The following is a 25,694-nucleotide window of genomic DNA, read 5'->3' as shown; positions in this document are numbered from 1 at the left end:
TCCACTGGCCCCGGGAACAGCCCGCTCCACCCAGAGCCCCACTCACTGGCCACCTCCAGCGATGCGTTCCGGCTCGCGGCCTCGCCCAGGTAGTTCCTGGCCACGCAGACGTACACGCCCTCGTCCGGCTTGCTCCTCCTGCCATGCACGATGCGCAGGAAGAAGAGGGAGCCGCTGGGCAGCAGCATGCGGTGGGACCGCGGGTCCTCCTTGTCCGTCTCCACCCGCTCCCCATCCTTGTACCATTCGATAATGGGGGTGGGGCGCCCCTCTGCCTTGCAGTTCAGCGTTGCTGGCTCCCCCTTGGAAACGATGAGGTCGGAGGGGTGCTCAACTATGTGTGGGGAAGAGTCCTCGAGCCGAGGGCGGGATCCTGGGAGGAGGAAGAGAGCAGAGATCAGGGGGAAGGTTCCCCAGGGGATGAGCAGACACCTGCTGGGAATGGAGACTGCCACGCTGTGCCGTAGCGGGGGCTGTCTGCTCTGTGATCCGGGGTCCCCCTGCGCTGGGCTGTGAGATTCCCACTGACTCACCCACACGTGGATTGGCCCAGACACCTAGTCCCAGCCTGGGCAGGTAACAAGGCTCTTCCCAGAGACAAAGGAAGGGAGGCGGAGGCGGCCACCTGGCTGGGCGGCAGAGCCTGGGAGCTGGGCAGTCTGAGCATGGAGAAGCATGGAGGAAGAGGTCTGGAACCAGTATAGGGGGCTCAGGGAGCCTGTGAGCTCCTTCCCCCAAAGGAACTAGGGCTGTCGGCCTATCCTCTGATGCCTACATGGAGCCCTGTGCTGGGCTGTATCTCGGAGCAGCAACAAACCTTCTCTATTCCACTGGCTGGCGGAGTCACAGCGTGCTGCAGACGGGGGTGCAGGCTCGGGGGGCTCTGCGACGCGCCGTCACATGCACTCAGCTGCCTGTGCACATTTCACACCGCGCATGGCCTGTAAGCTAGCTAAAGGGACGTCAGGATCGGCTGAAAGCCATTGCTCTTTCCAACTCTGAACAGCGGTACATGTCCCGAGCATGGATGTCCGTGGCACTGCTCTAGCAAATGACAGCAGGCTTTGGGGAGGACCACTCACAGGTGGGGTGTTCAGGGACTGACCGGCAGGGTGTTGTCATCGAGGGATTTACAATTCAGCGACAGTTCTGCAAGTGTCACCCAACGGACACTGCTCAGCTGAGCAGCACAAGACCACTCCGGGGATAGCGCCAACCTGTGACTCTGCAAAGGGGCATGTCTTGGCTGTGACCTTTCTGCTCCCCTGCCTTTGCTGGAAGCAACAAGAATGCTGGGAAGACAAAGACTTGAACTGAGGCGTCTGGTCCAGGCTTAAGGGACAGGCCTGGTTAGTAAGAACTGTAACAGCCTTCGGGGTGAGAAAACTTCTTGACCCAGGCACTGCCTAGGGTGAGAAGGTTTAAGGTTTAGACTGCGCTTTCCTTGCATAACCACCGCTCACCCTTTGTGCCTAGCACTTGGAACCACTGTGCAGTAAGATCACTCTCTTACGGCACGGGTTGAACCTTTCCAGTCCAGCACCCTTGGGACTTGACTAGTGCTGAACCAGAGAATTTGCCGGACCTCAGGAGGTCAATATTGTCTAGCAGCATCACCAACACTTCCACTGCTTGCTGGGCTCTTACAAGACATTGAGGGGTGAATTAGAGCTAAATAACAGCACCGAACCCTGAGAGCCGGGACTGGGGGCTGCAAACAACCTTTATGGGACTGCAGGAAGCGTGGCCATACCCATGCGAAGCGGACATCCGGCTCACTGACAGCAAGCCGGACCATGGATGCTTAAGAGGATTGCATCAGACTCACGGCGAGGGTTCTGCCCCTCCCCACGGGAGAGGACCCCTGGGGACGTCTGCGGTGTGAGGAGAGACGCTGGGCTCCAGGGGTGGTGTGGGGCAGAGAAATGACTGTTCTTATTGCAGTTAACCCCTGAAAGGAATTGCTTCACAACAGGCTCGGCACGGCTGCTGCTTCGGGACAGGAAGTGCAGCTAAGTGCACAAGGGTATGTCTACACTACCACCCTAGTTCGAACTAGGCTGGGAGTGTAGACACACCCAAGAGAGGAGACGGGGCAGGAAGAGCCTGGCAGGGTGGCGTAGACCGTGACCACAGCCACCAGAAATGCAGGTTTACAGACCCTTTTCTTGCTGACTGGCTGAGAGCTCTCTGCCCCGCCCTGCCCGGTGGGTGGCTGCCCGGCTCCGCGGGACACACGGGTACAAGAGCAGCAGGGGCAGAAAAGTCAGAGGGACGCTCCGGGCTGAACTAACCCTGAGAGTCGGCAATTAGCAGCCTCCGGGATCTTGCAGAGACATTTTCAGCACCTTAGACAGAGCATGGCACAGGCTCAGCCTCTGCCTGCAGGGGCTTCCTTCCTGCCTTTCCCGCCCTGACCCTTGTCCCTTCCCCCACAGGCAGCGCAGAGCTAGCTAGGAGGGCATGGAGATTTGCTGGGACGAGGAGGCAACATGGGCCAGATGCACCCCAGTCCCTCATCACCCGCCTGGCCCATGGATTACAAGGCCAGGGCCAGACCATCTGCACCCCTAGCCAGGGTGTTTGTAAAAGGCCAGCAGCCACTAACAGCCAGCCGCTCTTGCACTGGGCAGTGCTCAGGAGCTCCAGGCCCGGGGGGTCACAGGGAACACGCCCAGGGATGCAGTGGTGACCACTCCAGTCACTGGCTGTGCTCTCGCAGAGCACAAGGAAGCCATGTGTGTGGCACTGCCTACCCTGCCTAGCCAGTGTCTCCCGTTGAGTCACTGAGCCCAGATGGACAGTGAAGGGCTGCATGCACACGGGCAGGGCTCTCCAGAAAGGGTGGGTGTAAATGAGTCCATCTCCGCGAGCCTACGGCCCTGCCAACACTGGGCTCCCGCTCAGGGACACCCACGACAGGCCCCCAGCTCAGGAACCACCGTCTGGCTGGAGGCATCTCCCAAGTCCACAGGCAGCCACCACCTAGAGCCCACTGGACCCCTGCCGAGACATTAACCTCCAGCACTGCAGAGACCCCAGGCGAGGGTCAGAGCTCCTGGGCCCAGGGCAGCCCCTGTGGCCATGAACCCAGAATTGGTCTCCCGGCTGTCAGCCAAGGACTCAGGCCAGACACAGTGGAGGGTGCACCCATGGGGAGGTGTTACAGCCACCGCATGGCCCAGCTCCCAGTCGTCGGACTGTCCCATCTGCCCTGGCTCATTTGCATGTCACAGTGATGTCACCTATCCCGAGACTGATGGCTCCTCCCATCGGGCACCCCCTGCCCCCGGGCCCCTAGTGGTAAGATAGCTCAGCCCTTTGCTTTCCCTGGCTGCCCTCTGCCCTTCTCAGGGGCACCCGTGCAGCCCAGACTGTGTGGCCCCGAGAAGCGCACAGAGCTCAGTGCGCCGGGGGATCGCCGAGGGAACGCCGGGGACTCACCTGAAAAGCCCCTGCCCCGCCATCGCAAGCTGGATCCATTCAGCCCTGGGAGCCAGGCTGTGCCCTCCCCGCGCGCCCCCTCCCTTTAGCACACATGCGCCCCCTGCACACACACACATACCTGCACACATGCACCTCCCACACACGTGCCTGCATACACATGCCCCCCAACACACACGCTCGCACGCGCACACATCCCGCACACACATCCGTACATGCGCACCTCTACACATGCATGTGCCCCCCGCACACACACTCATGCGCCCAAACACACATGCGCTCCTTGCACATGCACGTGTGCCACCACACACGCACCCCCACACATATGCCCCCCACACGCACAAATGCACACGCACCCCCACATATGCACACGTGCTCCCCACACACCTATATGTGCCTGCACACACATGCCCCCATATGCACATGTGCAGCCCTGCACCCCCCCACACACACGCACACCCCACATGCATGCGCAAACCTCCACATGTGCACCCCCGCACGCACTCACACACCCCCTGCATGCACACACATGCCTACCCACACTCATGCACACATGCCTGCATATGCGTGCCCCCTGCACACATACCCCCTGCACATGTACCCCCACACACATGCACACGCGTGCCCACACACTTCCCCTGCCAGGGAGGCAGCCAAGGCAGAGCCCAGAGCCTGCCCGAGGATGATGCACCAGAGGAACAGAATCCAGAGGCCCGTGGAGCCAGAACCCCTGCCCGTGTGCCACGCTGACCCACGGACGGAGCACGTCTGACACGCTCCACCTAGGCCGCGAGCTCTCACTCCCAGCTCAGCTACCGCCCAGCCAGCTCGCCCATAGGAAGCGTCAGACCCTCTGCCAGGCATTCAACCCACATTGAAAAGGGCCCCCTTGGGCCCATGCAGACAAAGGAGCAGAGACGCATAGAACCACAGAGCAAAGCCACCCTCTTGCTGCCACCAGGATAGGACCCCGGCCCAAGGCAGGCTGCAGCCCCCCATGCTCAGTAGCAATCTGCCTTTTGCTGCCACCCAGCTCAGCGCTAACTCCGAGACCTGGGCCCACCTCGTGGTCAGTGCTAATGGCATGTTCTGGGTGTGCCCTGGGCCCCCGGACTGGGGCTTCCAGACAGCCCCTTCCGGTCTAAGGCCCTTCCCAGCAGCCCTAGGGTCCCCAAGAGCACAGCCCCACGCAGCCACCTGCTCCCAGTGACTCAGCGGCTTTGGACAATCCCAGCCTAACTAGGCCTTGGGCGTGCGTTCTGGAAGAATACTTCAGACTCAGCAGCCTGGCAGAGTCCCCACCCCAGAGCAGCCGTCAGTGACACCCTCCCCCCAAAAGTGGGTTTGGGAGCAGAATGATCCAAGGGCAGCAACACATCCTGGACTTTACACAGCAAGGGGGCATCACCTGCGCCCAGTCACGTACGAGCCGGTGTCCAGCTCCACCCCAGCTCATTCCCAGCAGTGAGACCAGGCTGCCAGCTAGAGCAATCAGCGCCACTCCCCTGCCCAGCCCTTGCCCTGCCCCAGCGCACAGCCCGGTCCCCCCCAGGCTGGCAGGAGGGTCCTTCTCTCCTCTGAGGCCCAGCTCAGCCTGTCCTGCTCAGAATGGGCGTTTCCTTCCCGTAACCTCTTCGGGCCCCTCCTGCCGGCCCAGGGCTCCAGTCTGTCTGCAGGGGCACTGCCTGGTGCGGATGCTGCTGCCATGGACCCTGCAGGGCTCCCACAGACACCATCATGCTGCCGCTATCATCTGAAGAGCAGCACAAAGAGCAGCCTCCCTGTGTCCCGGGCAGTCAAGAGCTGCTGGAAACGTCCAGCAAATCCGGATAAACCCGGTGGCGAGGGGGAGAATTACAGCGCCTGCCCTGCTCCCCACGAGACCGCGATTAGTGCGGCCGAGCAGCTTTGTGTCCAAACGGACGCGGCAAGATTAGGGCTTTGCGGCGCCACCACTGGGAGCTGGGCACAGATAAAAGGCAGTGGGCCAAAACTCTCAGGTACCGTCGATAAGCGCAGCGAGCTTGTGACCCTTTGCTGCCAGGGTAAAGCCTCCAGAGCCAGCCACTGCGTATGTCAGAGTCCCCGTCACAGCTCTCCCAGCAGGGCTCCCGAGCACACCGCCTGCCTCCGGGTCCTGCTCATGGGCTCTGGTGGGACCCTGCAGGCCACCGGTTTGAATCTGGCCCAGCTGGGATTAGACACATTCCATCTGAGCAATGTTGAGTGGCCAGAAGGCAAGAGGAGCTGGTGGTTCTCAGACCCATGTCGCAAAGTCACCCTCATGCCTTGCTGAGTCAGCCAGTTAGCAAGCAGAAGTCAAGTGCTGATGAGCCCCATTATCCCTCCACCAGGGGCTAGGCTAGCTGTCAGGGCAGGGACCAAGGATTGTCAGAGACATCTCTCAGCAGTTCTAGTCCACCCCTTGGCAAGCCGAGTGCAGGCTGTGGCTATCCAGATTTCCCAGTTGTAGTTAGATGTTTGGCCATCCCAGCTCTGCACACGCCAATGACCACACAAGCCGTTAAGGGATGAAGGCACCTGGCAGCTTTATTGTCGATGAAGCACAGTGATAGGCCCTGGCAGACTTTACAGGGAGATACAACGACATGCTAATGGACCCAGCTCAGAACATGGCAGGACTTTCCATTCCCTTCCCAGCTAGCCACAGACTCTCCCTTTGAGACACCATTTTATGCCCCCACACAAACAAGTTACTTGCTGCCCCTCTGGCGTAGTTACCCAGCACCCAGATCTGTGGTTTTACCCCCCCATTACCTTCCACCCACTGTTTGATCCATTTCTCTATTCCTCCTACTGTCACCCTGAACTTATCTTTGAGAGGGCAGTGTGGCCCAGTGATCTCTGGGGTATGTCTACACTGCATTCTTCTTGCGAGAGAGGAATGCAAATGCAGCCTAGCAAAATTGCAAATGAAGCGCGATTTTTATGCAAACGAAGCGTGGGAAATTATCGTGTCTGGCCGCTATTTTGAAATACCCTATTTTGAGATAAAAACGCTGGGTAGAGGCAGTTATTTTGAGGAAAAAACCCTTCTTTTGAAATAATCCTTACTCCTTATAAAATGAGGTTTAAGGGTTATTTCAAAAGAAGGGTTTTTTCTCAAAATAACCACGTCTAAATAACAGCATTTTTTTATCTCAAAATAGGGTATTTCGAAATAGGGGCCAGACACGATTATGCAAACAAAGCACGGAAAATTCAAATCCGCGCTTCAGTTGCAACTTCGCTGGGCTGCATTTGCATTCCTCTCTCGCAAGAGGAATGCCGTGTAGACATACCCTGGGAGTTTTCATGCCATACGTGATACTGGGATCTCCTGGGACCATCCTGCGGGACTGTGTGTGTGTGTCCAGAGCCCGGCCTGCCTTAGGACTGTCTATGTGAAAGAGAAAGGAAGAAGCCCAGCCTGGCCTGGCAGCGTGTGTGTGGTTGCAGTGCCGGGCTCTGAGAACGTGGAGCAGGAAGAGCCTGGCTCCTGCTCACTGCTTTATGCTCGCAAAGCTTTAGCCCCTACTTTGGCCCAGGCCCAGGCCCCATGCACATGGCTTGTGTCTCCGGCTCTATTCCGGCTCCAACTAGGTCATCTGCATACCTGCTCCATGGCAGACCCAGCACGCAGCAGCCATGGGTGAGCTCTTCAGGTAGCTGATAATTGCCCACAAGTGCTAAGGAGTTGAAGGGATGCCCCCACGTGTCCCAGAGTCCTCCCAGGGGCCTCAGGGTTTCTAATCCCAGCCCCACTGACCCCTTTCATGGGGGGAGGGAGCTGTGTAAGATTCCCCCCTCCCTGAGGGCTGCCTAGGGGAAGGTGAGAGACCACTGACACTTGCCAAGAGGAGTCAGGAGTCTCCGCCGTGCTCAAGGCAAGGCACACAGCCCTGCATTCCCAGTCCTGACAGACAAAGGCACCAGCAGCTGGGGCGGCAGAGAGCACAGGACAGAGACTCGCTGCGCTTCACTGGAGCACGGGTGGGGCTGAAACTGGCTGGTTTGCTGCTCCAGCCCTTGCAGCAGTTACTGGGCTTGCAGAGCAAAGCCACATCCCCGCAGGCGCTCGGGCAGGCTGGCACCTTCCAGGAGGTCAGCTGCTGCCCACTGCCCCCCCCCCCCACCACACCCCCAGCCCCTGGGATTAAAGAACCTCAGCCTGGCCTGCTAGCTCCAGCAGATTGCTAAGGCATCACATGGGCAGGGCCATCGGAACTCTGGAGATGGTTAATCCTGGGATGAGAATAAACCTCCACGGGGACCCGACTCCTGCCCTGCAAATCCCCTAGGAGCAGGGAAGCCAAATCTCCTGGGTCTGGCAGATGTTTAAGGAAATGAAATGGGAAGGACTTCAGCACGTTAACCCCTCAGGCACAGGCAGGGTTTTGCAGCTCAGAGCTCAGACCCCAGACGACTTGTGCAGTCACCTCCGAGAGCCCCCACGCTGACTCGACAGCACTACCAGCTCCACCGTGATGTGGTGATGGGCGGGTCCAAGCCCTGGAGGCAGAGCCAGGTCCAACGAGTTCTCATACCGGAGAGGGACGCCCCTGGTCTCATCAGCTCACCCCAATGTTGCTCCCCACGTACATTTCAACTGGTTTGGTACTTGGGCATTGGGGACACCCTGACCCTGCTGCTATAGCCTCCCTCCCCAGGTCCCAAGCAGCTCATGTGCCTGGCTCCCAACAACGCTGCCTTCCTCTTCCAGACACCAGATCACCCGGCCCCCTCTCCCTAGCAGAGCCTGGGGATTCAGTTGCAACCCCTCTCCCGCCCGCACCCCGATTAGGGCAGCCGAAACAGAATGGCCTCACAAGAGAGCACCCCCGCCCCAGAACCAAACCAGCGCTGCCAGGGAACAAGGTGCCCTTCTGCTCAGCCCCCCACCCCACTCCCGTTACCAGTCCTGCTCCACAGGGTGCAGAGGGCACCCGGCTCCACTGGCAGCTGTTTCCACCCACCCAGCGGGGACAAACTGGGTGATTTATGATCAGTGACACCTCCCCGCCCCCAGGCAAATCAGGCTGGGGCGCTGGGCCCTACTCCCTGGACAACACAGACAAGGCGTACTCTTCACGGGAGGGCCAGTCCTGCCCAGGCACCCCAGGAACCGCCTCCTTCGGGATAAAAGTGCAGGGCTAAAAAGCAGCGTCAGGACGGGGCCCAATCCTGCGCTCTGGGAGCCCATGTGCATGCCAGGCGGGGCAGCTGGCGCTAGTGACTGGTATGGGTAGCCCAGCCCCAGCCCAGAGACGAGGGCTCTTGGCCATCCCAGCAGCGGCACAGTCCCGCCGAGAGCATTAACCAAGGCAAGTTGGGCTCCACTTGTGTTCTGCACCCGTGTGCTGAGCAGTCAGTAGCAGGCCGTGTCCCCAAGGGAGTTCAGCAGAGCCCCGCAGGGACGGGGGTAGTGAGCTCCTGGAGCAGGTATGACCCTTTGCTGGTGTCACGCTGCTCAGCCCCAGCTGCTGTCTGGCTGTGCGGCTTGCTGGAGCCAGGCAGCCTGGTTCACCACAAGTTCACTGGAAAGCCTACTCTACCTCCCTACCTTCAGTGGGTCCCTTATCATGCTTTCCAAGTGGGGGAGCTGGTTCCATCCCTGGGACGGCCTGTGTTGACTGTCCGGCTGCTCCCGGGGTGGGTTGGGGGGGCAGGACTCAAGACCCCAATGCTGCACTCCCCAGGCAAATGCCATATCCCTTAGTCCACTCAAGAACGCACACCACATCCCTGCCTTCAGAGGGTGGGTCGCCATCATGGGGTGCTCTAGACAGGGTGCCCCATTGGGTGCAGCACTGTGTGCGGGGAGCAGGGACAGAACACAGCCTGCTTATCCCCCACGAGTGGCAGCAGATACCTCCGCTGTGCAGAGAGGCAGGTGTACCCCAACATTTACCCCCACTGCTGGGGGGCAGGCTGCCCTGCCCCGTCACACCCACAGCTGCCTTGACTAGGTGGAAGGGTCACGTTATCTAAGCCCAGCCTACAGTCACCTGATTTCTCTGGGGGACACAGGCTCGGGTAGCCTTCTGCTGGGAGGTGTCTGGGCCCCCAGAACTGTGGGGCTCACAGCCAGCACCGCAATGAGGAATGAGATAGGCCACTCTGCTCAGAGCATCCTTGCTGAGTCCCCAGACAAACAGGCCAGGCTACACTGGGCTTGGTCTCAAGCCTTTCTCCATAGTCCTGAAGGCTGGCAACTTTGTTTTGAAGGGAGGAAGTCACTGGGCTCCCATTTCCAGGAGCCAGGGCCTGATGCAGCAGCACAGAGCACCTAGGTCCTAGCTGGCCCTGCAGGCCCTGCCCATTCCAGGAGCAGAGAGCCACACAGAGCTCATGGCTCCCCCTGGGGAAAGGCTGGTCAGGCCAGCACAATGCCTGTGACACCTCTCATGCCCCATTGGACTCACCGGGTGTGATGTAGTGGGGGGTACCTTGCTGGTTGCTATGCTGGGCACTGGTTGACCTCCACTGGCTGCTGGCTGCAGCACGGCCCAGCAGGGCAGGGGATGAGTCATTATGCAAGGGGGCTCCGAACCGGTCTGATCAGTTATCTCCCAGGGAGCAGAACAATGGGAAGAAGGGGAGTGGAGCCCTGGCTGGAGGCAGGGCTGGAAGGGAGTGGGTTAGTTTCTGTCTGGGAAGCAGGGGAGAAGGAGCCAGGGAGGGGGCTCGGATTGTAGGGCCCAGCCACCCTCCATCTCAAGGGGGGGCACTGAGGCCTCCTAGCTCCAGTTCCTGTAACCAGATTACATCCTGGAGAAGCAATAAACTCCCTCTGTTCTACTGGCTGGTGGAGTCTGTTCATGCAATTACGGGGGTGCAGGAGGCGGGGGACCCCGATTCGCCACCACACCGGGTTTGCACCAAGCATGCAGCAGCACAGACACAGCCCCCCAAAGACATGCCCGACGGGTCTGGCACAAAGAGGGCTGCTGCGTGGGAGGTGCTGCGCGGTGTGACAATGCATAGAGGAGCCTGCCAGTCAGGCACTCTGCAGAGAGCACACGCCACATGCGGCCTCTTCAGACCAGGCTGAGCCCAGCAAGAGGCTGTTGTCCTGAGCAGGACAGGTTTCTTCCTTCTGGAGCAGCAGCAAAGCCGCCGTTTGGCTCCTCTTGCTGGGGTTTCTGGAGAGCCGCAAAGCTCGTTGCAAATGATTCTCACACCCGGGGCCTCAGCAATCTAGAAATTAGGGTTCAGCCACTCCAAGACTTTAACTTAATTAGGGGTGATGCCAAAAAAAGACCAGACAACTCGCAGATGCTGCGGAACGCCGTTTCTCGTTTGGTACCAGTCAATCCCTGACCAGCCTGGTTCCTCCCATCAGGGCAAGGGAGAAGGCACCAGCGTTAGACTGTCCAGAAACCATCACTAGATCACAGCGTCTCTGCTGCTCTGAGCAACACCCCCATTCGCCACAGTCAGAGGGCTCCCCCAGCCTGCCAGCCAACAGCCACCCTGGCTCCCTCCCCATCAGCCCTGGAACGAGACTAACGATGACCCAAACAGATCAGTACATGAGGAACGAAAAATTCAGGGCTGCCCCGTCCTGCCTGCCCATCATCTCACAAAGGCTAATCTGCCACAGTTGACACCCCAGCGCCCCCGAGGGGCAAACTTCCAAATGCAGCTAAGGTTTCTCTCTGGCTCTTCGTAACCGAAGCGGGTGGGGTGCATCTTCGTGGATCTGAAGTGAAAGCAGCAGAGGTTTCTATTATTGCCCTATAGCAGCGACTCAGTTATCCATCCCTGGACCACGGCACTACTGCGGATGGTGCCTGAGAGGCCAGCTGGTAACTTGGCTCCTTGTTTCTAGCTGCTTCTACAGCTCTCCAAGCTTCCCACTGCAATTCAGAGCCTGGAGGTCAGTGAAAGCAACTGGAAACAGGGAAGAGAAAATGAGCTACCCCAACAGGGACTTCTGCTCCTCGTTTCTTCTCCCTGAATCAGCAGCAGAAGGAAAGCTTTCTCCCCCAGAAAGACAAAACACCTAGTGCTTTAGAGTTAGCACAAGACACAGCCACTTTCCTGCCATAACATTCCCGGATGAGCCACTGAGCTCAGTGACAAAGGGCTGTTACTGGAGAGCTCTCCAGACGTGGTCCTGGCTCTGTGCTGAGCCTGGGAGACCCTGTATTCCTGGGCGGGGAAGCACTCCGATTTAGACATAAGACACACATCAAAACGATGTGGTTTGAGCTAGGCCTTGGAGTGAGGGTAGCAACATACACCTGAGCATCCCGGTCAAAACTGCCTCCGTTCCCTCTGGAGTCTCGGCGGGATACAGGGCTCTTCATTTCCTGCTCTAGTTTAACAAGGGCTGTCACTACCCACATTAGAGTTTGGCCAAGAGCTTCGGGCGCGACTACATGGCAGGCCAGGTACAGCGCAGCAACTTGCGGTGCAGCAATGGCCTGTGTGGACACTCTCCAGCACAGCCCAGACTACCCGAGAGCACAGTTGAGGGCTGCATTTCTGAGGTCTTGGAGAGAGTCCTATGTAGTCTGCAAAGCAACTTGTGGCCACAGAATGACTGAGTGCCACTAACACAGCAGCTGTCTCTTACCAGGAAATAAGCACAGGACGAACTGACCCAGCACCAACCATAACTGTGTCTTGCTGCCCTGGTGTGCTGCGTGGCCTAGGAGCAGCCACCGCAGTTACTGTCTTCAGCCAACAGCTGTAATCTTCGTGATATTTACAAACAACAAAGAGCAGCTCTTCTGGGAGGGGTGAGCTGGGCAGGACAGCACAGGCCTGGGATTAGTGCACACAGGGCCAGAGCTGCACCCGAGCACTGAGCGCTGCTGGAATCCAGCCCCACTGGGTCACCGCTAGAAAGCTCTAAAAATCAATCCTGGAGCTGGCTGAGAGCAGTCTGATCATCTCAGCCTCGTCTTCTATTACCCCAAACCATCGCATAACCCCACCCAACTCGCCCCTCACAAGAGGTGACCCTGGCCAGGCCAGGGGTGCTGCAGGACAGGACTGAGGTGCACAGGTGATGCACAGAACTTGCCAACCCAAACGACCTTGCTTGCAGCAGAGCTTGCAGGCTGCACTTTCATCTGCACCCGAGTCTTTGATCCTTTGCAGCCCTCAGTAAATACAATGAGCTGCAAGGACACTCAACCCCAGAGCTGTCACTCGGGGAATCCCTTCACAGGCCAAGGGATGGAAGCTGGTTTGGAGAGGAAAAATTATTGAGGACAGGCAGCATTCATAATGAAAGGCTCTAATCTTGCCTCTTGATGCACAAAACCCACCTTCCTGCATGATTTGAGAGCCCCATCTCCTCTGCCCTATCTAAATACAGGCAGAACCTCTTGCAAACACCACCACAGCCTAGGAGTTGCAGCAGAAGATGCACCGTTCCATCACATTCAGATGCAACCCGGCAAACGCACAGGGAGCTCGGTCCAACAGGCTTGCCCGCAGACCCTGTGCTGGGCATTGTACTATCTGGTTTGCTTCCTGCACACAAACATCAACAAGCTCCGGCATGTTTGTTCACCAAAACGGTGCCCACAGCTGACCAGAGCTGCTGCTTGTTCTCTGGATGCCAGGCCTAGCGTGCTGCTAGCAAGAATTTATCAGGGCTTTCTGATGGGCAAAAATCATCCTTCCAATATGGACACTGATCCTCAGGGGCCCACCATACCCAGCAGGGCACCAGTGAGAGCAACGGTTGCAGCGTATACTCACTTGTGCTGCTTTAGGAGGCAGGGAGGAGACAGCGGCAGAGAAGCCTGCCCAGACTACAGGTCACTCAGTGTCATTGTTCCCGCAGGTCCCCTCCCCTTGTATGCCCCCCTAGTTATGCTAAACTCCTGTCCCTGCTCTGCAGCTGGGTTTTCAGCTCTCCCCTTGGGCGGCTGAAGAGCTCTTGCTCTGGAAATGACAAGCCTGGAGCTCAGAACAATCATTTGTTTGCCCAAAATGTTGAGGGATCAGCATTTTCATTCCACAGGGGAACGAAACCAAGACATCGGAGCAGGGACCTGAACCTGCATTCTTCCCCTCCCCCACACGCACTGGGTTGTTCCACTTATCTGAATAATTCTCTACTCCTTGAGCCAGGGGTCAGGACGCTTGGCCTAGCTGCAGAGACAGCTCCGGCTCAGAACTGGGCAAACGAGCCCAGGCAAGTATCATAGCAGCAGGACTCCTGGCTATTAAGTCTGTCCGTCTGTCCAAAATTCCGTTCTGCACCCGAGAAAGCGGTGTTAAATCCAGAGGCTTCTGGGGAAAGGGCTCTGATCTTGCTACCTCCTCTAGTGGCTGAAGTCAGTCCCTTTTGCTCTCAGTTTCATCTCTTTTAAAGAGATACATGCTCCAGGGGAGGCCAAATGAAAGCTATGGTAAAGGGGAACTCTTGGCTCCTGATTCTACCCTCCCTGCGTCCCCACACCCCATTTTCATCCCAGGCCTTCCGCGCCTCCTCCCTCTGCCCAGGCTGTCCCTTCCCTCCCAACCCCCATCCTTCACACCCCACTTCTCCTACCCTCCCCCCACAGAGCCAATGCCAGCTTCCCCACTGCACCCACTTGCCCCAGTGGGCATTCCCACGGCCAGTGCATGGCCACCAGCACTGCCCATCCCTCTTGTCACCATCTCCAGCCTGGCTCCTGAGAAACACAGACAGTCCCCTTCACCAGCACCCGCGTTCGGAAGAGGCCCACGACAGGACACGGGGGCTCACAGATCTGTTGGCACCTGGCCCACAAAAGGCTCACACATTGCCCCAGCCCTGCTGCCCAGCCCAGCTGCAGCTCCCTCCGAGCAGCCACATGTGGCGAGCTGCCGCCCACGGGGGGCCGGGTGTTTCTGGGAGCAGCAGCAGAGCCATTGGGAAAATGGACCGGTGGGTAATTCAGCCAGGGGAGCAAGGAAGGAAGGACTGGGAGTGGGGACTGTCAGTGTCAATGACTCAGATAGGGGAGCAGGAGAAGGGACTCTTCTCTCTGACCCACACCTTACAGGAGCCTGTCTTACACCAGCACCAGCCTGCCTACCACCCCCAGGCCCAGCACAGGCACAGGGCACCGCACCAGCCAAACCTGCCGCCTCTGGGGGATTTTCCACCTCGCAGCGCTAGTGGGAATGGTGCCGGGAGACGCCTCCAGCCAGCTCTCCTGGCTACGCGGGTGGCCTCGCAGCTACAGCGTGGGTGGGACTCGGGGGGTCTGGTTCTGCTCCTGCCACCCCCCTCCAGCGTGACTCAGTTCCCCCAACGGCACAGGCAGGCGCTGTGCGCGGGGCTCCCCGCCTTGGCTCGCAGAGGATGGGGGTCGGGCCAGCTCCTTGTTCCACCGGCCCAGGGCTCCGGGACAAGCCCCGCGCGGCTTCTCTTGCCCACTCGGCTGGCCAGAGTCCCGAGCGGGCAGCAGCCGCTGCGGGGCAGGCAGCTGCCGGGCCAGCTGCGGACATGGGCTGGGCGCGGGGCTTCGGGTTCCCTCCCTAGCCCCGGCCCCGGCCCCGCGCGGGCTCTTACCGAAGCTTGGTCCTACCGGCACCAGACACAGGAGGCTCCGCAGCAAGAGCAGCCGCCGCGTGGCCCCGGCCTGCCAGGGCCACATCCCGCAGGGAAGGGCGAGCCGAGCCGGGCCGGGCGAGCCTCTGCCCCTCGGTCCGGGCGGGACTGGGGGCGCGAGGCGCACGGGGGGACCCCGGGGATCGGGCGAGAGGGAGCGGTGCGCGCTGGGGGGCGGGGCTCGGGCGGCAGGGGGGGGCTGCCGGTGGGTCGCGAGCGGGAAGGGGGCAGGGATTAACTCATCCCTGCTCCCGGGATCCCCGGCGCCCTGCTCGCCCCGCGATTGCAGCACCGGGAACTTGCTCCAACTCAGCGTCCGGCCCCTTCCCAGGCGGAGCCTCCCCCGCCCCTTAAAGAGACAGACCCGGCCGGGGCGGGGCGGGGGTTGCTGCTGAGCAGGCCGGGGCACCTGGGCACTTGCATCCCTGGGAGCGCGAGCCAAGCTCCCCAGCCACTCTCCTACGTGGGGCAGCCGGACACTGTCCGCGTATTGCTGGCTCCCTGCCCTCTGGCCCTGTGCAAGGGACGGGTCACGAGCCCCCCGCACACGCAGCCAGGCCCCATAGAGCTGCTCCTGGGGGGGGACTGGGATGAAATCTGTGGCCATGCTGCCTGGCGCGCTACAGGAATGTCGGTTCATTCATTCCTCGTCTGCTGCCAGCTCCGGCCAGGACCTTGCTGCTCCAGCTGGGACGGGAATGACCCTTTTCAGCGCCGCATTCTCCACACAAGGGCTTGGTGAAATAATTGAGTATCCAGCAGTGGGCGAAACTTGCACTGAGAAAGGAGAGCCTGGCCCTTCCTAAGCACCGGCAGGCGCTGGGTGCCAGGGCGCAGTGGCAGCATTACACCCTGGCTTGTTAGCAGCACTTGAAAATAAACTCACCTGCCACTGCAGCTGGATGGGCGACCTCAGGCCCCATTGATGGCCCAAGATCCCCAGAATGCAGCACCCCGGACACGCCCGAGGAACCCATCCAATGTCTAAACATGGAAGGGACGTGTACAGCTGGTGCCTTTCCAAGGTATTAGGGGAGGTTCGAGAATGTGACTTGATGTTCCCTCAGGCTGCAGGTGAGCTTGAACCTGCACATGCACCATCCTGGTGCAGAGCTGTGACTGCCCACAACACCCTGTTCCAAAGACATCCAAGTCAGCAGCGCTGCTGTAAATTCTTTTCCCTGGGACCCGGTGTCCTTAGCAGGGTCCAGAATTCAGCCTGCGGTGCCAGGCACTCCTGCATTTGGCTCCTGAACAAAGCAGTATTTGGGGCTTGCTTCCTAATCCACTCTTCTCCATGCCTCTGGATTCTCTTTCCTCATTTTCCCTTTTGTCTCTCAATTCCCCCCGGGGTGCACTGCCCCTAGGTTAGCACTGTCTGCAAGATTAATTCACGTGCATCTTACTCCCTCCAGCAGTGACTAAGGCAGGCACTAAGCCAGGACCAGAGCATCCACAAACAGCGGCATTCTGGGAAAGAATTCCTTCCTGCATCCAGCACCAGTATTGGTGAGTTAGCATTGGGAGCAATCTCCGGCCTCTCCCCTTCTCAGTGGGAAGAGGGCAGGGCACAGTGGTGGGTTCTGCTACTGGGCCAGCCCATTGGCTTCCATTCATCCTAAGAACCTCTTCAGATTCACTCCCACTCTTCTCTGCTTCCTACGCTCCTGGCACGCCTGCTCTTACCTGTTATTGAACTTGTTGCACCACGATGCCATCTTGAGTCTCTGGGCAGGCTGGGATGCTGGATAAACAAGATTTTTAACACCCCTTTCCTGTGTAGTTTACAGCCCACCCAGTTAGCCCTGAAAGTGCTGCATGCAGGTTAGTAGCCCTTCTGCAGAACCAGTGACTGCACTCCACAGCTGCCACACATCACTCCATGAGTCCAGAGCGCTCTGCACCATCCCTGCAGCCAATTGTTCTCCAGCATCCTCCATCCTTTGGGACACTCCACTCCTGTCCTCACTTCTCCTGCAGCTGTTATTGCTGCCAGGAGTCAATAGCAGAGCACAGGACAGGTTCCACAGGATATCCGAGGTCACTGCTCCAGGCGTTTGGCAGGAGCTCACACCTGGCAGCACAGTCATGGAAGCACTCTGCTGCCCTCTAGAGCATGCGCTGGTGCCCAGGAACTGTGAACACAGCCACACTGATTTGGGGAAAAGAAAGAAGCAATTTATCCAGCTGGCTCAGGCCCCCAAAGCTTGGCCTTCCATTGGGAACCTAACCCCCCACTCCATCCATTCCCTCCCCACAGGCACTGGAACCTCCCACGTGTGGGGGTGGCCTCCAGCCTGTCATGTTATTGGATTGTGAGGGGAGCAGCCAGGTCACTGCTGCACCCATGGGGGGGGGGGTGTTTGCCCCAAAAGTGGTACAAAGGGGGCCATGTGAGGGGTCAAACAAAAGCTTCCTTTCTTCTGATTCTGAATCTGCTCTTCATATATCTGTATAATGTCTGTGTGTGTGGTTAGGAATCTGTACTCTGTATGGAGACTGGAAGTCTCTCTGAATGTGCTTGAGTATTGGGAAAAGCTCGGCCTATGGACATGCTAATTAGCGAGGCTATGTGGGACAATAGCACTCAATGGGCCAAGGACACACCTCAAGAATGAGGGCTGACACCTAAGGACTGCCAGCAGGGAACACAGGGATAGGCCGCTGGCCAGGTGACCTGTTGCAGCCAAGAAGAGACCAGGAAGGAAGTATAAATATGCCATGTGGTCGACTCCATCTAGGTACTCAGCTCAGCACTTCATCCCAGAGGCAGCAATGCAGGGATCGAAGGGCCGGGAAGACCTGTGGACCCATCCTGATCTAGGATGTGCAACAAGGACTTTTAAGCCAGCAGCTGTAACATCTCTGCTAGAGCCTGCATCGAGAACTGGGAGATTCGATGCATGTAATGTATGATACTTCAGCAACCTTACTCTCATGTTTTTCTTTCTTGTAGTAATAAACCTTTAGTTGTTAGATGCTAAAGGATTGGCTCAGCGTGATTTGTGGGTAAGATCCAGAGGGTAAATTGACCTGGGAACTGTGGCTGGTTTCTTGGAACCGGACAGAACTTGTTCAGGGTAGGTGAGATTGGGATCTAAGACCCCCCACCGGTGTATGGGGCCAGGGGCCATCTGGGGCATGGATATTGCTGGGGTGTCGGAGGGGTTTTGCTCGGGAGGCTTCAGGCAGGCAGCTGAAGCGCTCTGTGGGACTGGTTTGTGGCCTGTTTGGGAAGGTTTCCAGTCTGGGGGCTGTAAGGAGCCCCAAATTTGAGCAATTCACTCTGAGCGGACACCCTCAGCTGTGCCCAGATCCGGCCCGGTCCGTCACACAGCCTGCTGATATGGACTCCAGCCACTGTTCTCTGGCGCACGGCTGCCCATGGGCAGTGACCCTTCAGCCTACTGCTACTGCTTCGCCGCCCAGCTCAGCTCCTGCTTCCAGGTCCTCTCCAGTTCGCTGGTGGACTCCAAGGTACCTAATCAGAGCTGCAACTCCATGAGAAAGCGCCACTCTGCGACTTTCCAGCATGGACCCGGCTCCCAGCATAGGGCAGCTTGGCCTCCCTCGGAACAAGCACCAGGGAGCCTCACCCTCATGCACATCTGCAGCTGCACAGCCCCAATAGAGTAGTTCGGGAGGTGGGACACGGCAATTCCAGACAGTGCGGCTTGGGCTCCTCTGAACTGCAAGCAAGTTATACCTGGCAGCAGGTAGGAGACACACTGCAGTTCTCCCATTTCACCTACAGGAGGCGCCAAGGAGCTTCTGTTCTCAGCCTGCTAGGTGCATGGCTACCCAAGCTCAGACTGTTCAGCACTCTGCTCAGCCTTCTCTCCTGGACCCCACTGCCTCGGACCTGGGCAGCACAAGACAGCCTGCCAAACGCCCCAGCGGGTAACGCACCTCTCATGCAGGAGAACCACCCAGAGACCTTTTCAGAGGCTTCTTTAATGGAGTTATAGTGGCAGGGAACTGTAAATGCTGCACACTCTCCTTTGACTGCGATCGCCTTCTAGCCTGGCACGATCCTTTCCATCTTTCCCACTTGAGACCCTGCAAGCCAGCGTGTCTCTGCTTCCTTGCGTGGGTGGTGTGCGCTAGGCCCAGCCGGGGTGGGGACAGCCTCGGTGAGCCTATGCAAGCTAAGTGGCCTGCTCGCTGCAGGCCCCACCAAAGAGCAGGCAGGGGGCTGTTTCTAAGCTTCGCCTGGAATGAGAGGTGGGTTGAGAGTGTCAAAGTCAGACAGGACTCACAGATTTGTCAGACCGCTCTGTTTATTTTAGCAAAGCTGTGCTAAAATGCATCCAGAAAATGTGAGCACCATACAAGGTTCAAACCCCTTGATTTATACAGTCAAAAGAAAGTCAAGTTAACAGGATTAAAAGGAGGGGCAAAGCTTCACATGATTAGTGTGAGACTTAGTCAAGTATCTTCATTTCCACATCAAGCACACAGCAATCTCCTGTCCATATCTACTTGGTTATCTCAAATTGCTTTCTGCCTAACACCTAATGTTCCTTTTCCTGTTAACTCAGGCGCACCTGGCTAGTTGGTAGGCCCACGTTGATCTCTTAAAAGACAAACAGAATTCCTTCAACTTATTCAATTATTACAGCACAATTCATCTTTCTCTTACAGTATAATTCTTTCTACTTTCACAAGAGATGTGAGCAGAGGCCCTGGCACTTACTGACAGCAGGCCTACCAAGGGAGAGATGGGACTGCAGAAGAGGAAGAATATGAAAAGAATCAAGATAAACTCTGTTGTGCAGTTTATTATCTACCCCCATGTAACCCGACTGCCATCCCTTCTCCCTTCCCCCGAGTACCCAGTACATCCTGGTCTAGCTTCTCTGTTGGGTCAGGCCCATGGCATATTGATGGATGCCCTACACCAGGCCTGGGCAGAATACGGCCCACTGGCCGGATCCGGCCTTCCAAGCCACCGGATCCAACCAGCGGAGGCAGTGAGGAGCTCTAGGCAGCTCCCCAGCTTGCCCCGTAGCCCTCCACGATGTGCAGAAACTCAGCTGCAGGGCTCCGTTTCAGTTTTGAAACTGGAGGGGAGGGGGGAAGTTTTAGGCTCTGTCCTGCCCCCAGCATATTTCCATTGGCCGGTTGCTGACAGAAACCGGCCAATGGGAGCTGCTTGTTAGAATAATAGGTAGCTAAGAAGAAACACACCCCCTCTCCTAAGCTCAGTTATCCAGGAAGCACATGGCCCAGCGAGCAGGCAGGCTGGCTGGGAAACATTTTAAACTCTGCTGACAGGCAGGCTAGTTTGGCAGCTGGCAAGTAAGTCTCTCAGCCACAGCCTGCTCCTGGCACCCAGCCCTTTCCCACCCCAACTTTCTCCCCCCCCCCCCCCCCCGCCACTGCACATACCCAAACTCTGATACCCCCTCCCAGATCTGGCACCCCAACCTCCTGCCCCAGATCACAATCCCCTCCTACCCTACGTCACATCCCAAACCCCTGCACTCTTGTCCCTTGCCCTAGGTCACAACCACCTGCTTCATCCTAACTCCCTCCCAGACTCCAGTTTTCCTCCAGCACCCTAGTCCCTTACCCCAAGCTCCCTTCTGCACCCAACCTCCATCCCAGACCCCACATCGACATTAATATCATGGAAGAGTGCAGCCCTCGACCACTTTTCAAAATCTTGGAGTGCCCCCCCCATCAAAAATTATTGCCCACCCCTGCCCTACACTCTGAAACCCTGCAATTAGGGCTCCTGCTGTTGAGCTCCATGGAAAGATTTTTCCAGCAACACTGGCTGGCCTGCCTACCAGCCCCTTGCCAAGGCAGATTCTACAGCCAGCCTTGGCTAGCTCTGCTCTCAGGGCTCGGAGAGCATTAAGCAGATGAGATTTTATTCATTCCATAAAAAGAGACATCAGCATTTCCCCCCCTAAGCTAATATTGCTAAGCGCACAGCCCCTCTGGTTCGGCTTAAGGCTTAGCCCTGAAGGGATACAGCTCACGGCTTCCTTTGCTGGGCTGAGTCAGCTCAGTGCAAGTGGACGGCATTCCAGAGAGCTGCTCTTCCTGCCAGCACCATGGGCTATTTGGAGGGACGTTACTGGATTGTGAGATGTACATGCCACTGTTCAAGGTGCACCCTAGATCGTGTGCACAGAGGGCCAGGGAGGTGTCTCTGAAAAGCTGGTTACGCTTACACAAGTTGTGTGCATGTATCGTCATTGTTCCTGCAGATATGAACCCTCGTGGAGAACCTGTATTTCATCTGCTTGCTCTCTGCAACTTCCCACTGCCCCCTCATGAACATTTCCCTCCAACTTAGGACTCTACGAAGTCAGATCTACATGAAAGACACTCAGGTGTGATTATCCATCACCCCTACTCATCCATTGTCTTGGGAGCTGCTGCCCTGCATGACTATTCTGGACATGGATCCACCATGTCACACATCGCAAGTTGACAATGGACTCCAAGGAAACCTGTAGCCAATGAGCATTTTCTTACTGGGGCAAGATTTCACTCTCAACATTTAATCCTTTTTTGATTGTACATTCGGAAACACCCCCCAGGACCGAATTCCAGCCCAGACTTACGATCCAGAACTTGCTGTCTATGGTGTCAGTCTGGTGACTGTACCTATCAAGGCCCCTTTACCAAGATAAGAAAGTGGAGTCGAACCCATGGTAACTTGCTGAGAGCAAAACCAGCAAAATAACCCCAGGGAACAAAGTTTTGCTGAACTAGAAAGATGTGTCCTGCAACTTCATTGCCTTACTCAAGAGATATCTGAGTTGTGTTACAAGCAATCAATCTGCTTTCCAAAATATAGCTAATATTTGGTATTGAGATCAATAATGCAGAGTTGTTGAATGTAAGAGACAGCTTTCTATTGACACTAACTCCCGTGTTAAATTTGCAGAAGACAGAACTGGGCCGTCATGGATTCTTACCCTCTTCAGATGTAACTCTGTGGTCTTTTTACTTCTCTTCTCAGCTAGAATATTCAGCACATTCTGATTGTCCCCTAAATGTTTCTATATGTGTAGATCCCAAAGGTAATGAAAAAAATCTGCCCCACTTGTGGCTGTGAAATATGCTGCTGTATTTCTCCTTCAAAGTTCAGAGACCACTGCAGATTTCCACAGTGAGGTCAAACTCCAGAGCATGAGAATTGTTGGCTTGCTTTGTAAAGCCCTTACTGTAGCCTGCTAAATTCTTAATTGCAAAGGCACAGCTATCCCCTCACTAGCCATCGCACAGGCCTGGGTGGACTCTGAGTGCTTTGTAGAATCTGGTTAAAGAAAAAGAGGAAGCTAATGAGAATAGTTCACAACAGAATCTCCTGACTTTTAAATTCTAATCAGAAAGGCCCCAACTTGCTCCGGAATAATTTACCCTCTCCTGATGCTCCCTCATGAATAGAGCTGTTATGTATGTGAATCTCTGAAAGCTCACTGGGGGTTTGTAGCAAGGGATTAGCGTTAGATGGGCTCCGTTCAGCCTGAAAAAACACATCTCCCCGTCATCCTGATTCAGATCTAAAAGGCATTAGGGAAGCCTTATTGGATTTGCATAAATCACATCCATATTTCTCTACAATTCATAATTACTAGGATGTCGCTGAGCTGCCCCTAGGGGTGGAAGAAAACCTTGGCTGGGGGACTCTAGAGCCAAGATGTTTGCTTTCTAGCACTTGCAAGTCCTGCTAAACTGGGAGCAGCTTTCTGTGACACACAGAGCCAAGTGCCCCTCTGAAAAATTACTAGGCCCATATTGCTGGAGCCAGCAAGCTCAGGCAGGTGTTCTGGTCAGGGTTACCGGGGGCACATCTCTGGTCAATGTTCTGCAGGGGGCCAGACTCGATGAGCACCAAGGTCTCTATGAATCAGAGAATAGCAATGAAGATGAGGGCCACCATTTTCTAAAGGGTCTAAGTCAGTGTTTCACAACCAGTGGTACGGGTACCCTCAGGAATACTCGAGAGACGTCTGGGCGGTACGTCAACACAACTGAAATTTGGAGGAAACTGAATTTGTTTTACATTTTACAGCGCTTTATTATTTTTGTACTTTTTATACCCAAAATTTCATCACCAGGCCAGCTACAATTAAGTTGTTTAACAAATATGTTGCAATGGTAGAAAAAATGTTGTGTCTGAAAACTGCAGGTACTGGGGGTACTTATAATTTTGTTTCTGAAAAAGGGGTGCTTTATAAAGAAAGGTTGACAAACACTGGTCTAAGTGACAAGGAGCCGAAGTTCCATTTTCAAAAGTGATTCAGGCACTAGAGTCGAACTGTCACAGACAGCGAAGGGGATGTCGGCTCCTCAGTCACTTGGGCAGAAAGTTTTACCCAAGGCCATGAAAACCCGTAAGTGTGAGAAGAGCTGTCTGGAGACACGGCTGTAGGTGCGAAGGCTGGAGGCTGGCCTTGTCACAGGGGCGCTCACAGGGAGATCATGCTTCCCATGAGCTATGGCTGATGTGCTGTTGTGAGTCCATTGGGCAGCAAGGAACTATGGCTTCCCTAGTGCTTTCCTGGGCTGGTGGCTGTGAGCAGCCTCCTCTGTAGAACATCAGGCTTTTGTGCTGGAGTAACAAGGTGCCCTTCTCCCGGCTTCTCTGCCACATCTGGCAACAGCTGTACCAAGCTCACCCTTTCCCTCAGCACCCTCAGCCATGGCAACCCACGAGCTGGGCCCCCTGGGAGCCGCCAGCCCACAAGCCGCCAACCTGAGAGCTGGGCACCCAGAGAGCCTCCAGCCCCAGAGCCGGGTTCCAGGGATCCTGCCTGCCAGACATCACAGGAGTCAGCTCATGAGGGGCACAGATCTCACCCTCACTCAGGCTGGGGACCCTCCGCTGGTCATTTCCCAAGCTCTGGGGCTCCCCGGGGTGTGCTGGTGTTAGCCTTGATGCAGGGTTTAAGGCCTCCCCATCCCTGCCCAGGGCACCCAGAGCGCTTGGCATTTGCTCTCTGAGAGCCTAGAGCAGCATTGGATGCCTCAGACAAGCAGAACAGGAGGTTTTCACAGGGCATCGTAGCCGCAATAAACCACAGGGTGGTTCCTGCCTGGCCCCAGACTGGGCCCAAATCCTCCCCTTTAATAAGGTGCAATTACAACTCAGAGCCCTCCTCAGAGCTTCATGCATATATACAGACTCTCCCGCAGCCCCAGCATCACTCGGGCCGGAGCCCTCGTCCCCCCCATCACGTTACTGGATTTTAAAGTGAGCAGACAGATCACTGCTGCGCCCACGGGGCGTTGTTTGCCCCACATCCGGCACAAAGTGGCCCAAGTGAGGTATCAAATGGAAGCTTATGCCCTACTGATTCTGTGTATCCTACTCATGTACTTACATGATGTTTGTATGTGGAGTTATGAATATGGGCTGTGTGCTGGTGCTGTGAATGTTCTCTGCCTGAGACAGAGAAATAGGCCTGCACTTCCTGTTGTAAAGGACTGTCCAGTGAATGACTGTGCTAATTAGCATGGCTCCAGGGACAAGGACTCTCGGAGAGGCCAATACACACCTGAGGAATGCGTCTGGAAACCTGCAAACCAGCCCGTGCATAATGGCTACTGCTCCCAGATGCAGCCTTGCTAGGAACAGAGAGCCGGGAAGGATTGCTGACCCATCCTGACATGGGATGTACATAGGGTTGCCAGATGGTCTCTCAAAAAATACCAGACACCCGGTATTTTTTGGTCGAACAAAAAAAAAAAAAAAAAGGAATGCGGGATAAGTGGCAATCGCAACCCGGCCTTCCAGCTGGGAGTCCCAACCACTCCCCCCGCCCCCGCCAGGCTTCTGCGCAATCACAGGCGCCTAGCGCTGATCATGGCCCCACCTTCCAGCTGCTCCCCCTGCCCATGCCAGACTTCCGTCCGGTATTCTCGGATTTTTTTTCCCGGACAAAGAGCGCAAATACCGGACACCTGGCAACCCTAGATGTACACCCAAGACTTTCAAGCTAGCAGTTTGTAACATCTCTGCTAAGAGCCTACACCCAGAACTTGGGGATTGGTTCATGTAATGTATTCTCCTTAATCTTACTCTCAACCTTTTCTTCCTTTTATTAATAAACCTTTAGATTCTAAAGGATTGGCCCCGTGTGCTCTTGTGGGAAAATCCAAAATGTAAATTGTCCGGGGATCTGTGGCTGGTTCTTTGGGACCGGGAGGATCTGTTTGGGGTAGGGGAGATTGGATTCTATAACCACTCTCCTGTGTGTAGGCCTGGGGCTGATTGTGGCACAGGGAGAGCTGGGATGTCTGAGGGGTTTTGCTCATCAGGCTTCCTGCTGGCCAGATTGGCAGCTGAAGCGCTCAGTGACTGGCTTGAGGCCTCTTTGGGAAGGTCTCCAGTCGAGGGCTGTAAGCAGCCCTGGTTTTGAGCAATTCACCCTGAGCTCATGCCCTCAGAGGTGCCCAGACCCGCCCCGGTCTGTCACACCCCAGCACCTGATCAATAGGCACTGGGGAGGCCCCTCCAATGAGCAGGCCTGGTGTTGGCTCAGAGGGAACAATGAGGCGGCGCGGAGAGGGGAAGTGGTGGAGGAGGAACGGCAGTGACAGGAAACCGTTGTCTTGGGACTGCAGAGCCGGGGCCCAGCTGGTGCCTGCGAGGTGCAGAACTTGGCCTGTTACTGCCCCAGTGGGAAACCAGGCAGTGGCTGGGCCTGCTCAGGCCTCGGTTTGCTCACGG

General features: G+C 56.7%; 1 protein-coding gene across 5 annotated transcripts in view; it reads right to left on the bottom strand.

Annotated features, from left to right (window-relative positions):
- The window catches only part of ROBO3 (roundabout guidance receptor 3), a 99,972-nt gene that overhangs the window by 46,869 nt on the left and 27,409 nt on the right, over window positions 1–25,694 (bottom strand). For 3 of the 5 annotated variants that reach the window (XM_075909594.1, XM_075909595.1, XM_075909596.1), the window contains exons 1-2: window positions 14,957–15,274; window positions 47–373 (exon numbers count right to left, since the gene is read on the bottom strand). In XM_075909594.1, coding sequence (XP_075765709.1) covers window positions 47–373; window positions 14,957–15,041 — 412 coding nt within the window. In that variant the 5' untranslated portion in view covers window positions 15,042–15,274. Of the gene's footprint in view, window positions 1–46; window positions 374–14,956; window positions 15,276–25,694 lie in introns of those variants that run through there. The other 2 variants (XM_075909597.1, XM_075909598.1) reach the window with 2 other exon arrangements.

This window comes from Pelodiscus sinensis, chromosome 26, assembly GCF_049634645.1.
Source record: "Pelodiscus sinensis isolate JC-2024 chromosome 26, ASM4963464v1, whole genome shotgun sequence".
NCBI classification, from domain to species: Eukaryota; Metazoa; Chordata; order Testudines; family Trionychidae; genus Pelodiscus; species Pelodiscus sinensis.
This window is presented reverse-complemented; position numbering and strand designations above follow the sequence as displayed.